This window comes from Rana temporaria, chromosome 1 (genome assembly GCF_905171775.1).
Source record: "Rana temporaria chromosome 1, aRanTem1.1, whole genome shotgun sequence".
Lineage (NCBI taxonomy): Eukaryota > Metazoa > Chordata > Amphibia > Anura > Ranidae > Rana > Rana temporaria.
Window position 1 is genome coordinate 109,973,499 of NC_053489.1, and position 13,144 is coordinate 109,986,642.

The window sequence follows — 13,144 nt, forward strand, 5'->3', positions numbered from 1 at the left end:
ACTGAAAGCTCATTCACACTATGTGCAGTGAGCTACGCTTTTCCAAACTGGATAAACATGGGTCACGGCTAGGGCACATCGAAAAAAGTTGTTTTTTATATGTCCCATTCACACCATAACACTGGTGTGATATGCAATGCAGAAATATGCAGCATATCTGCATTTTTCTGCAGCACACTGGATGGCACCACATGTAACCGCACAGCAGCACAACACACTTCAAATGAAGTTAAGAAAACATGCATCACACCACTTGCTGCCACAGTCAACACTAATACTATTTAGATATGTACTACAGCGCTACTACTAATCAATAATTATAATACACAATTAATAAACAAATGATAAAAGCTGCAGCAAGAAAAGGGTGAACCAAACCAAAAGTGACAATAAATAAATATATGTTGCGCTAAAATCAACTAATTATGTGATAAATTGCATCAGTATTATGTGGGTATGGAGATCCTGATGGTAAATCAAAGGGTTAACAGTTCATGTTAATGATCGCCAGTCCTAGATACACTGCTATCAGAGATCCAAACAGCGATACTCTCCACCACCACACAGTCACTGTGTCTTGGGTGATTGTGCTGATATTCACTTAGTGTGCTGATATAAAACTGTCAGAGATCAGACCAGTGCGACCACTCCACCAACATTCAGATGTTCACAAGGCATATGTAATAAAAAAGAGAGGAAAAAACGACATAGCATAATACTGCATATGCAAAGGAAACCAGGCAATTTGCAGTGATATGACTCACGAATCCTCGGTTTTAAAACAACGTGTATGCAGCTCAGTTCCTCGGATTCCTTACTCGGCACATCCGTGCGTCCCGTCACTTAAGCTCCTCCCCCACGCGTTGCATCACTGGTCACGTGACTTATTCATGGGTCTCCATACCCACATAATACTGATGCAATTTATCACATAATTAGTTGATTTTAGAGCAACGTATATTTATTTATTATCAACACTGATACTAACTTGCACTGTGACATGCAGGCTACCATGAAGGTGGACTGAAAGCTGAACTCCAGGTATGGATTTTTTTCATAGTTACATTGGTCCAGCTTGGGCCAATGTGAGTATCCAGTACACATTTCATACCTGTGGAATGCTGTGGAAGCAAAGATTCATTGTAGTAGTTAGCTGCATTACAGTGAGCACATTGAAAAACACATTTTGGCCATTTGAGAGTGTGAGGAGAGTAGGCAGAAAGGGAGTTGATGCTGGATGGTAAAGTGTAGAGAGAGTGGGCAGAGAGATAATCCCAGATTGAAGAGTGTATAAAGAGAATGCAGAGAGAGAGAGAAAGCAAATCCAGGACTGGAGGGTGTAAAGAGTGCAATGCGAGTGCAAAGAGGAGGTTAAGCCTGGACTGGAGAGTGTGGAGAGAGTAAGCAGAGAGGGAGCTGATCCTAGACTGGAGAGTGTAGAGAGAGTAGATAGAGAGGGAGCTGATCCTAGATTGGAGAGTGTGGAGAGAGTAGGCAGAGAGGGAGCCGATCCTAGACTGGAGAGTGTAGAGAGAGTAGGCAGAGAGGGAGCTGATCCTTGATTGGAGAGTGTAAAGAGAGTAGGCAGAGAACGAGCTGATCCTAGACTGGAGAGTGTAGAGAGAGTAGGCAGAGAGGTTGATGATCCTGGACTGGAGATAGAGAGAGTGAGCAGAGAAAGAGATTATCGTGGACTGGAAAGAGTAGGCAGAGAGGGAGCTGAACACTGGACTGTAGACAGAGAGGGAGGTGATCCTGGGCTGGAGACTGAAGAGAGAGTGGGCAGAGAGGGTGATGATCCTGGATTGGAGACTGTACTGAGAGTAGGCAGAGAGAAAGCTGATTTTGGACAGGAGAGTGTACAGAGAGGGAGCTGATCCTGGACTAGGAAGTGTAGAGAGTAGGCAGAGATGGAGATGATCCTGGACTGGAGAGGGCAGAGAAAGTAGGCAGAGAGGAACATGATCCTGGACTGGAAAATTTAAAGAGAGTGGGCAGAGAGGGAGATGATCCTGCACTGGAGAGTGTTGAGAGAGTAGGATGGCCTGCACTGGAGAGTGCAGCGAGAGTAAAAAGAAGAAGATGATCCTGGACTGCATAGTGTGGAGAGAGTAAGAAGAGAAGGAGATGATCCTGGACTGCAGAGTGTAGAAAGAGTAAGCAGAGAGGGAGGTGGTCCTGGACTGGAGAGAGTTAATAGAGAGGGAGCTCATCTTGGTATAGAGATTGTAGAGAGAGTGGACACCTAGGGAGATAGTCCTGGACTGGAGAGTGTAGAGAGAGTAGGCAGAGAAGGAGATGATCTTGGACTGAATAGAATAGAGAGAGTAGACAAAGAGTAGGAAAAGAGTAGAGTAGGCAAAGAGTAGGAAATTATACTATACTGGACTCAAGTATGTACAGAGAGTGGGCAGAAAAGGAGATTATCCTGGACTGGAGAGTTTAGAGAGTTGTCATAAAGGGAGCTGAGCCAGGACTGTAAAGTGTAGAGGAGTAGGCAAAAAGGGAGATAATCCTGGGCTGGAGAGTGTAGAGAGAATAGGTACAGAGGGAGATGATCCTGGGCTGGAGAGTGTAGAGAGAATAGGTACAGAGGGAGGTGATCATGGACTGGAGAGTTTAGAGATAATAGGTACAGAGGGAGGTGATCATGGACTGGAGAGTTTAGGGAGTGAGGGCAGAGAGGAAGATGATCCTGGACTGGAAAGTGTAGAGAAAGTAGACATAGAGGGAGGTGATCATGGACTGGAGAGAATAGAGAGAATTGTCAGAGAAGGAGATTGAGGGAAGAGAGGGAGATGATCATGGAGTCTTCCCCGCCTGCAGAATACAATGATCAATGTTGCTGGCTGTAGCCAGGGGCACCTATTCAGGAAGAACCCAACAAGCTTGTTGTACACATGTGATCTCCAACATCTTGAAGTTGTTTCAGGCTCTCCTAGCCTTCAAGCATTTAATCCAGGGCAAATCTGTGCTAATAAAGATAGACAATACAACAGCCATGGCTTACATACAGAAACAGTCTCTCCCTCTTAAAGTGGTTGCAAACCCATACAGACCACTTTAACCTACAGGTGAGGCCCTGTACACGCGATCAGTCCAAACTGATGAAAACGGACTGAAGTTCAGTTTCATGAGTCCAAACCTACCGTGTGTATGGCCCATCAGACTTTTGTCCTTCAGACCAAAGTTTTAAAACTTTCTTTAAAATCGGACTGATGGACTGATGACCGATCGGTCAAAACCAATGGTTAGTATGCAAAAGCATCGGTTCAAAACCCGCGCATGCTCAAAATCATGTCGACGCATGCTTTGAAGCATTGAACTTCGTTTTTTTTAGCACGTTGTTGTGTTTTACATCACCGCGTTGGACTCGATCGGATTTTGAACTGATGGTGTGTAGGCACATCAGACCATCAATCCATCAGACCATCAGACTTCAGCCTTCAGTCCGTTTTCATCAGTTTGGACTGATCGTGTGTACAAGGCCTAAGCCTAGATTAAGGCCGCGATACCTGGAAGTAACTCAGGTATCAATAGGGTAAAAAAGTCCCGAAAAATTTCGTACGACAGAAAAAAAAATTGAACGTGATGTCATGTGTTTGTATTGTATTTTCGGACGACAACCATACTGACTAAATGAAAATCGTACGATCTGGTATCGTACGAGGAACATTTTCGTGCTGGTCCGATTGAATATTATCGGATGAACTGTCCTGATCGGCTCTCGAAAGTAGTGTACACACGATCCGAAAATCGTACGATTCTTCCTCGGACGACCGGTTTTGTTCGATATTCGGATCGTATGTACAGGCCATTAGGGTCCTAATAGTGGGAAGGGGCGGGGACCCAGGTGTGCTGCCACGGAGCCTGTCAGGAAAGGAAAATGGCGGTAAGTATTTGATGTTCAATTTTCTGTTATTTTGTCTGAGGGATAAGCCCTATCAACAAAAGCACAAACACTGTGAGGCATTGCTACACAGCCTTTGTATGTTAAGAATAGCTATGTCTGTGTACATTATATTTAAAAATTGTACATGTAATGAAAACCATGGTTCTTCTAATGTTAGCATTCACTGATTATATTTGCACCTAACCGTTTTGTAGCTCAAAGCTTGAAGCCCCAAAACGATTAACATCCCGAGTGTGGTGTCACTTGAGGCTTGTAGCTCAAAAGTATATGAGCTTCTTTTGAGTTAAAAGCTTCAAGCATTTTTTGCCTCGGTAGACTTTAATGAGAATGCCTGAAAAATGTGAAAATACCTGCGGAAAAAAAAAATGCTTTTACAGATGATTTAAAAAAAGCCTGTAAAATGACCAAAAATGTTCAGCTCAAGTGTGAATGCAGCCTGAAGGACCACAGACTACCTAGAGGTGTCTACCCATGGTAATGCATTCATTTCTAACTGATATTCATTATTCTCACTGAGGAATAAATAAAACTGTTGCTGCACTCTTTGGAAAGTTCATCTGTATTTTGAGTAAATAAACTTTGTAATAAGAATGAATCTGTAAACACCTGAATAGCTTATTTGTATTATAAACTCACAATACCTTTATTTCTAAGATAAATTATTTATCGTATTTAGCGAACTCTTCTCTTTCCTCCATTTCCTTAGTTTAAATTTTTAAAAAGTCGTTTTACTATGAATAAATAGTATACATTTTATTCTAAAATTTGTTTTGTTTAAGTGACCCTAAAATGATGTTTCTGTTATAAAGCACGGCAATGTTTTTTGCAAAAAAAATAAAAAGTTTTTTCTTTTATTTTTTTCACTTTTGTGCATTTCCTTTGTAGTTTCTTATGCAATGCTGAAAAACGTAACAAACAAAACGAATGAAAAAGAAAAAGATATTGATTTAAAAAAGTAGAACATTATAACTAAAAGATAATAAATAGGAATTTAAAAAACTTTTTAAATATGATTTTTTAAGTGATGTCTTTGTATGTACTATTATCGTGTATTTACACCTTTGATCAACATTTAAATGTAATAAAAATACAAACAATAATCATTGCATTAATGAAGGCAGGGGTGGGTTATATATATTTTTATTTATTTTTAACCGCGGATACTTTTAACTCCACATGGCGTTTGTTACAGCACATGACGGGGTCAATGTACTTAGAAATTAAAGTTCTTTCTAAAGCCTGAAGTTTTTTTACATTCATGCATTCTATACATGAAGGTAAAAAATCTTCAGTGCGCAGCTCCCTCCTCAGCTTCTCCCTTACTTACTTGAGCTCGGTCCTGATCCATTGCAGAAGCTCTGTTGGGTCTCTGTCTCCTGATTGGCTGATAAACAGCAGTGGGAGCCACTGGCTCCCGCTGATGTCAATCACAGCCAGGGAGGAGGGAGTGGGGGGGCAGGGCTGAGTTGCACTCTGTGGAAGCAGCCCAGAGATGAAGAGGAGGATCAAGGCTGCTCTGTGCAAAAGCATTCCACAGAGCAAGTGACATGTTTGTTATTTAAAAAAAACAAAAAACGGAACCTTTACAATCACTCTAAAAACTGCATGGATATCTGCATTCAATTTATTGTTTTTTGTTTACGTTTTATTGCATTTTTTTTTTGGCTAGCACTATCAGAAAATATTGTGAAACTATGAAAACATTCTTAGGCCTCGTACACACGAGGGGACATGTCCGATGAAAACGGTCCGCGGACCGTTTTCATTGGACATGTCCGCTCGGAGATTTCTGTCTGATGGTTGTACACACCATCAAACAGAAATCCGCGTGGACAGGATACGTGGTGACGTGGCTGCGCCGTCGCCGCGACGATGATGCGGCGACGTGCGCGACCCTGGAAGGTCAATGCTTCCACGCATGCGTCTAATCACTTCGACGCATGCGAGGGCTTTCGGCCGAGCGGACATGTCCGGTGAGTCGTACAGATGACCAAACATGTTCGACGGACAGGTTTCCAGCGGACATGTTTCTTAGCATGCTAAGAAATTTTTGTCCACTGGAAAACGGTCCGATAGGCCGTACACACGACCGAACATGCCCGCTGAAACTGGTCCGCGGACCAGTTTCATCGGACATGTTCGGTCGTGTGTACGAGGCCTTAGTGTGCCTTCATGCACAGAATGATCTCCCTCTAGTCTAATGCAATGTTGCAAAGTATTTAAATTTCCGAGCTAAGGGCATACATTGTTTTCTTTTAACTTACTGACCAGTTCCCCTTATTGTTATTTTTTGTAAATTGACATTAAATTGGTTCTAAAGCCTTAAAGCGGGGGTTCACCTGAAAAAAAAATGTTTAAAAGCCAGCAGCTACAAATACAGCAGCTGCTGACTTTTAAAAAAATGAACACTTACCTGTCCAAGTTGCCCGCAACGTCGGCAGCGGAAGCCGAGCGGTAGCTCGGTTCTCATCTTCCCCCACCCCCATCCTCGGTAAGGGAATCGGGAAGTGAATCGCTGCGGCTTCACTGCCTGGTTCCCTACTGCGCATGCACGAGTCGCGCTGTGCAGTTCCCACTGGTCCCCGTTGTGTTCTGGGAGCCGAGTGTTTCCCAGAACACAACGGGGGGGGGGGGGGGGGGGTGACGCAGAGGAGCCGAACTCCCGCAGGAGTCTATACCCGGAAGTGGTGCAAATACCTGTTTTATACAGCTTTCTGCACCCCCTCCCCCTTGAAAGGTGTCAAATGTGTAATGCATTCTATGCAGAATACCCCCCAGACCCCCCTTTTTCTTACCTGAACCAGATTTAGCTAGCGATGTGCAAGAGCGCATCGGTTCCAGCCGCTGTCTCTCTCCTCATTGGACAGATTGATAGCAGCAGAGGTTATCGGCTCCAGCACAGGTGCCCCTAGGGAAAGCAGCTTTCCCTGGGGGCACCCGCTAAAGAGTATGTGCCTGGAGCGCCGGCGGGGGACCCCAGAAGAAGAGGATGGGGCTGCTCTGTGCAAAACCATTGCACAGAGCAGGTATTGTAAGTATAGGCATGTTTGTTATTTTTATTTACAAAAAAATGAAGGTTTACAACCACAATGATTTCTTTCTAAATTTTTGTATTATTTACCACACATAGTTGCCAAATTTGCTGAATTTATCGCACATATTTACATAATTTTGCGAAATTTACATAAAATTTTGATATTTTACTCTGACAATTTGACTCTTTTATAAATCTTAAGGCCCGCACACACGGTCTGACTTTTTGCCAACAAACTTCAAAATCTGCACGTTTTCACATTTGTCCGATCGTGTGTACGCTCCATCGGACCAACTTCTTCGGGTTTCATCGGGCAAACAGTTTGGGCTGCAAACGGACAAACTTTTCGACAACAAAAGTCTGATGGTGCCCAGTCCGCCTGTGTGTACAGCAAGCCATCGGACTTTTGTACAAAGTGCAAGTACGCATGCTCAGAACGAATGTTAAAATCAATTAACAATAGCAGAAGTTAACCAAAGGGTGGCAGTAAAGAGCAGAAAAACCACGTGATGTTGGGAAAGTATTAGAAAAGTTTGCAAAAAAGTCAGAGAGTGTGTATGCTATGGGTGTGACCGGACAACTCCCTTCGGACAAAAATCCAAGGGAAAGTTTGTTTGATGTCCGATCGGGTGTACGAGGCCTTATTATCACAAAAAAAAACCATATTGCATGCGATAACCTTTAGTGAACTGACCTGTACATGTCTAATAGGAGTGCTGGGGGTGCTGTATTAAAAAAAAAGGCTTGGAGCTGTTATATAATATATCGACATAGGAAAACCAAAGTACTACAAAGGAGAGTCCATATTTTTAATCTGTTCATGTGTTCCTGCCTGATATTTTTGACTGTTTTCTGATATGATTATTGTGTTATGTTTTGGATATAAGTAGCTGAAAACGTAAAATGTGGGCATATTCAGCCAATAGTAGTTCTTGGCTGCATCATAAATTCTGGTAATGCCTTTGCATAAAGTGCAAGAACCCTATCAAAATAGAATAATGTATGTTATTTTCATGACGTCAGCTTATCACAGTGTCTTCCTCTCTTGTTCAATCCATGTAGATGGAAGACCTCTGACACTGGAAGAAATATGGGAGAGAGTTCATGATTGCTATAAGCCTCGACTTCTGCATGGACCATGGGAAACAATCACACAGCAGGTAGAGTGTCCTATCCTTTTCTGCTTAAAAAAATAAGAGCAACAGATAAGGTTGCAACATACTAAAAGTCCATCAGGGGTGTATTACCATATTTCCAATCTATTATTCAACAAAATTGATCAATTTTGCTTTCCAAAATTTCAGCAAAATCTACAGAATGTTCTTTGCCACATGCATTGGAGTTGATGGGAAAGGTGAAAATCAAACTGGTTTAAGGTGGTTTTGGTTGTCTTGAAGGGCTTTAAATGGCCCTTTACTGATTTTTTTTCAATGTGTTTTAAATAATTTTAGCTTTTTTTGGGGATTATTTTATGAGTTTTGATTTATTTGGCAATAGAAAAAAATAGCAACTTATAACTTTTAAAGAGACGCCACACAAATGTCTGTCTACTGGGGTTTTTTTTTTTTTTTTTTAACATACAACAGTAAAATACATATAAAAAAAAAAAGAAAGAAAAACCCAAAGAAAATGTACTGCCTACATTATTCTGAAATAAAAAGTACACTAAAAAAAGAATTTTTTTTTACTCATTTTCTGTTTTGTTTTTTTCATCATGGCATGCATGATCATGATTGCTGATCATCATCACACATGACGTTATAAATAATAACATATCAATCGATACTCCCAAAATCCAGGACTTTTGATGCACAGGTAAACAGCTGATCAGTGTGAAAGGGGCCTTAGTCAGTAGTGTACTCTCTTCAGCTTATTAGAATGTATTATATGGGCTTGGTTTTCATTTCACTGTAAAAAAGTGCCACACTAGTCAAAAAAGTAATGCGAATGTGAGTCTAAAAAGTTGTACAATGTGCAAGTAATCCAAATATGAAAGGTGTCCAAGTACTAAAAAAAAAACAATATTTCAACCAATAATAGGATAATTCAATTAGTATATAATAAAACAATAATAATGTATTATGTGCCAAACAAATAAAAATGAGAAAAAATAAATAAATAAAAGTGTTAAAGTCCAAAAAAAAAAAAATCAGGAGCCTTGATGATGTCAACTGAAGAAATGCATAGGTCGGAGCTGAGCGCAGTGACGTCACCACATACCCGGAAGTGTCCCCGTGTTGTCCTGCATGATAATTTTTTTGGACAGCGCTGAGATTTATTGATATATTTGAGTGAATTTTACTTATTTTCTAACAAAGCATGCAGTGGGTTTTACACTATGAGGAGCGCTTGACTCTTTCTTTCTTCTTAAAAATAAATGTGATGACCGGATGGCGGTTGAGAAGGAGAGAGGAGTACCCAGTTCATATGCTTTGTGTTTCCATCCTTTTGGCCAGAGGAGATATTTTCCAGTGAGGAGCAGTGGTTAATCCATGTGTTACAGTGGGGATCGAAAGTTTGGGCACCCCAGGTAAAAATTTGTATTAATGTGCATGCCAAGGAAAGATGTAAAAATCTCCAAAAGGCATCAAATTACAGATTAGACATTCTTATAATATGTCAAAAAAAGTTAGATTTTATTTCCATCATTTACACTTTCAAAATTACAGAAAACAAAAAAATGGCGTCTGCAAAAGTTTAATAATGTCTAATCTGTAATTTGATGACTTTTGGAGATTTTTCCATCTTTCCTTGACTTCGTTATGCACATTAACAACATTTTTTACCTGGGGTGCCCAAACTTTCGATCCCCACTGTATATGACTTCAAATATTTTTGTTAAGCCTTTTGGCATGGTGGCGGAGGTTCATTTGGAATGCACACAAGAAATTTTTGTTTATTTTTTGGTCTTAAAACAAGTTTTTTATTTATTCTTACATTTGAAGGTATTTTAGTTTCATTTTTTTGTTTGGCACATAGTATATTTATTTATTTATGAAGGTATTTTTTTTATACTGATTGGATTACCCTATTATTGGTTGAAATATTGAATTTATTAGTACTTCACATCTTTCATATTTGGATTGTTTGCACATTATACAATTATTTAGACTTACATTTGCATCACTTTCTGATTAGTGCAGCACTTTTTGTACCTTAGGCCCCTTTCAGACTGGGGCGGGAGCTGCGGTGGCGGTATAACGCCGCTAAAAGTAGCGGCGCTATACCGCCGGGATTGCCGTGGAAATCAGCCGCTAGCGGTGCGGTATTAACCCCCGCTAGCGGCCGATAAAGGGTTAATACCGCCCGCAATGCGCCTATATAGAGGCGCATTGCGGGCGGTATTGCCGCGGTTCCCATTGTTTTCAATGGGAAGGAGCGGTGAAGGAGCGGTATACACGCCGCTCCTCTCACCGCTCCAAAGATGCTGCTGACAGGAGATTTTTTTGTCTCCCGCCAGCGCATCGCCTCAGTGTCAAAGCCCTTCGGCTTTCACATTGAGGTAGCTGGGCAGGAGTTTTTCAGGCGGGATAGCAGCACTATTTTTAGCGCTGTACCGCCTGAAAAACTCCTCAATGTGAAAGGGGCCTTATTTTGGTCGTATGTTAAAATATCTCATAGTGTGCAAGCTGCTTTTCATTGCACATAATTGTCTTTTTTCCAAGCAGTTTCACATATTTTTGCAGTTTTGGTTTGGAGAATATTTTTCTAATTTGGGGGGGAATTCTCTTTTAGACAGTAGTGAGGGAAACAAGTTTCACCACTGGAAGAGTTCCCCTCTGTTTCTATACCAGTGGCAACTCAATTTGAAGTTACCGCTCACTTTTATTGCTGGGCTGTCGAACATTCATCTGCTGAGAGTGTGCTGCCAACACAGAGGCCCAGCTCTCAAAAACAACTTTTGGTCTTAGGCTAGTTTCACACTGAGGCGGTGGGGCGTTAGCAGTAAAGTCTCGCTAATTTTAGTGGCGCTTTCCCACTGTAATAGCAGCGTTTTTTGGCCACTAGCGGGGCGCTTTTATTCCCCACTAGTAGCCAAATAACGGGTAATTAGCGCCCATAAAGTGCCGAAGCGCTTTGCAGGTGCTTCGGCAGCGGTGCCCATAGAATCCAATGGCAGGGGCGGTGAAGGAGCGATGTATTTACCTCACCGCCTGAAAGATGTTGCTTGCAGGACTTTTTCTGACGTCCTGTAAGCACACCGCCCCAGTGTGAAAGCAGGGAAGGGGCAATCACCGCTCCAAGCAGGTCAAGTGGAAATGAACCTCTCCTCTGGATTTGAAGCCACAGGTGCTGGCAATGCATATAGCAATGAGGATGAGAGAAAATTCTGGACAGCCACACTCCAAAAATAAGCCTTTATGTGTAAAAAATCTAATCAAAAATACATGCCACAGCAAAACGAACAGACGAGCTTACCATTCTGCTGTGGCATGTATTTTTGATTTGTTTTTTTTTTTAGGAATAAGGGCTAATTTTTGGAGTGTGGCTGTCCAGAATTTTCCCTCATCCCCAGTGTGAAAGCACTTGGCCTTTCACACTGGGGCTGCAGGGGAGGCCTTTTTCAGGCACTTTACAGGCGCTATTTTTAGCTTTTTAGCATCTGAAAAACACCTCAGTGTAGAAGTAGCCTAAATCAGTGGTCTCCAAACTGCGGCCTGGGGACAAGATTCAGCCCTTTGTTTGCCCTTATCCAGCCCTTGGAACACTATTCTGCCATCTGACACCAATAATGGGGCACTATTTCTTCCTATGATACCAACAATGGACACTATTACTCCCCGTAGTACTAAATGTGGCAAGGTTTACTCCCGCTGATGCCATGAAAATTTCCACTCCAGTCTGGCCCTTCTAAAGTCTGAAGGTCAATAAACTGGCCCTTAGTTTAGAGAGTCTGGAGACCCCTGGTCTAAACTAAAGATTGGTAGCTATCCAGAATAGCTCACGGTCATGTGACCACTATGATAGTCAATCACATGATCACTGATCCTTTCCGCCCCCTTGGCATTTAGAAGTATTACAAATTACTTTCTGCATGCTTGTTTTTGACCAGGCAGCTAACATTTGCAGTAGGTCATAAGGCTGGATTCACACCTATGCAGTTTTAGTGCTTTTTGCATTTTGAAGATTTGCACTACAGTCCATTTAACATGGATTCCTATGGAACATGTTCTATAGTGCAAATGTGCAAAATGCACTAAAACTGCATAGGTGTGAATGCATTCTAATGCCTTCCACACACGACCTGTTTTCCTGCAGGAAAACTGCCATGAGAGCTTTTGGCCAAGAATCCCCGGCTGTGTGTATGCTCCATCACATTTTTCTTGACAGGAAAACTGGCGGAAAAAAGAGAACAGTTTTTAAGTCGGCAGTTTCCCTATGGGGAAAACCTGTGGTGAAGCTTATACATGGCCGAATTCCCCGACCAAAGCTCTCATGGCAGTTTTCCTGTCAGAAAACCCGGGCGTGTGTATGCTCCATCACAGTTTTCCTTACAGAAAAACCGGCGGGAAAAAGAGAACATGTTCTCTTTTTTCCCGCCGATATTCTCGGCAGTTTTTAAGCTGGCAGTTTCCCTATGGGGAAAACCTGTGGTGAAGCTTATACATGGCCGAATTCCCCCACCAAAGCTCTCATGGCAGTTTTCCTGTCAGAAAACCCGGGCATGTGTATGCTCCATCACAGTTTTCCTTACAGAAAAACCGGCGGGAAAAAGAGAACATGTTCTCTTTTTTCCCGCCGGTATTCTCGGCAGTTTTTAAGCTGGCAGTTTCGGCCGAATTCCCCCACCAAAGCTCTCATGGCAGTTTTCCTGTCGGAAAACCCGGGCGTGTGTATGCTCCATCACAGTTTTCCTGACAGAAAAACCGGCGGGAAAAAGAGAACATGTTCTCTTTTTTCCCCGCTGGTATTCTCAGCGGTTTTTAAGCCGGCAGTTTCTCTATGGGGAAAACCTGCGGTGGAACATACACACTGCCGGGTTTCCAGACCAAATCTCTCATGGCAGTTTTTATATCAGAAAACCCAGCCGTGTGTAGGGGGGGGGGAGCTACCAAGCAGGTTCTTGGTTTTCCTTGCATACTTTTTACCGCCGGAAAAAACGATCGTGTGTACAAGGCATAGATGTCAGCTTCTCTATTGCTCCAACTGTCACACACTTGTTGAAGAATTTTAAACATTTTTGTATGTGTGTTTCT

At 42.1% G+C, this 13,144-nt stretch overlaps 1 protein-coding gene across 2 annotated transcripts in view; it reads left to right on the plus strand.

Annotated features, from left to right (window-relative positions):
• The window catches only part of ATG10 (autophagy related 10), a 330,210-nt gene that overhangs the window by 248,085 nt on the left and 68,981 nt on the right, over nucleotides 1-13,144 (plus strand). For both annotated transcript variants that reach the window (XM_040341657.1, XM_040341655.1), the window contains one exon: nucleotides 8,010-8,107. In XM_040341657.1, the coding sequence (XP_040197591.1) occupies nucleotides 8,010-8,107 (98 nt within the window). The remainder of the gene's footprint in view (nucleotides 1-8,009; nucleotides 8,108-13,144) is intronic.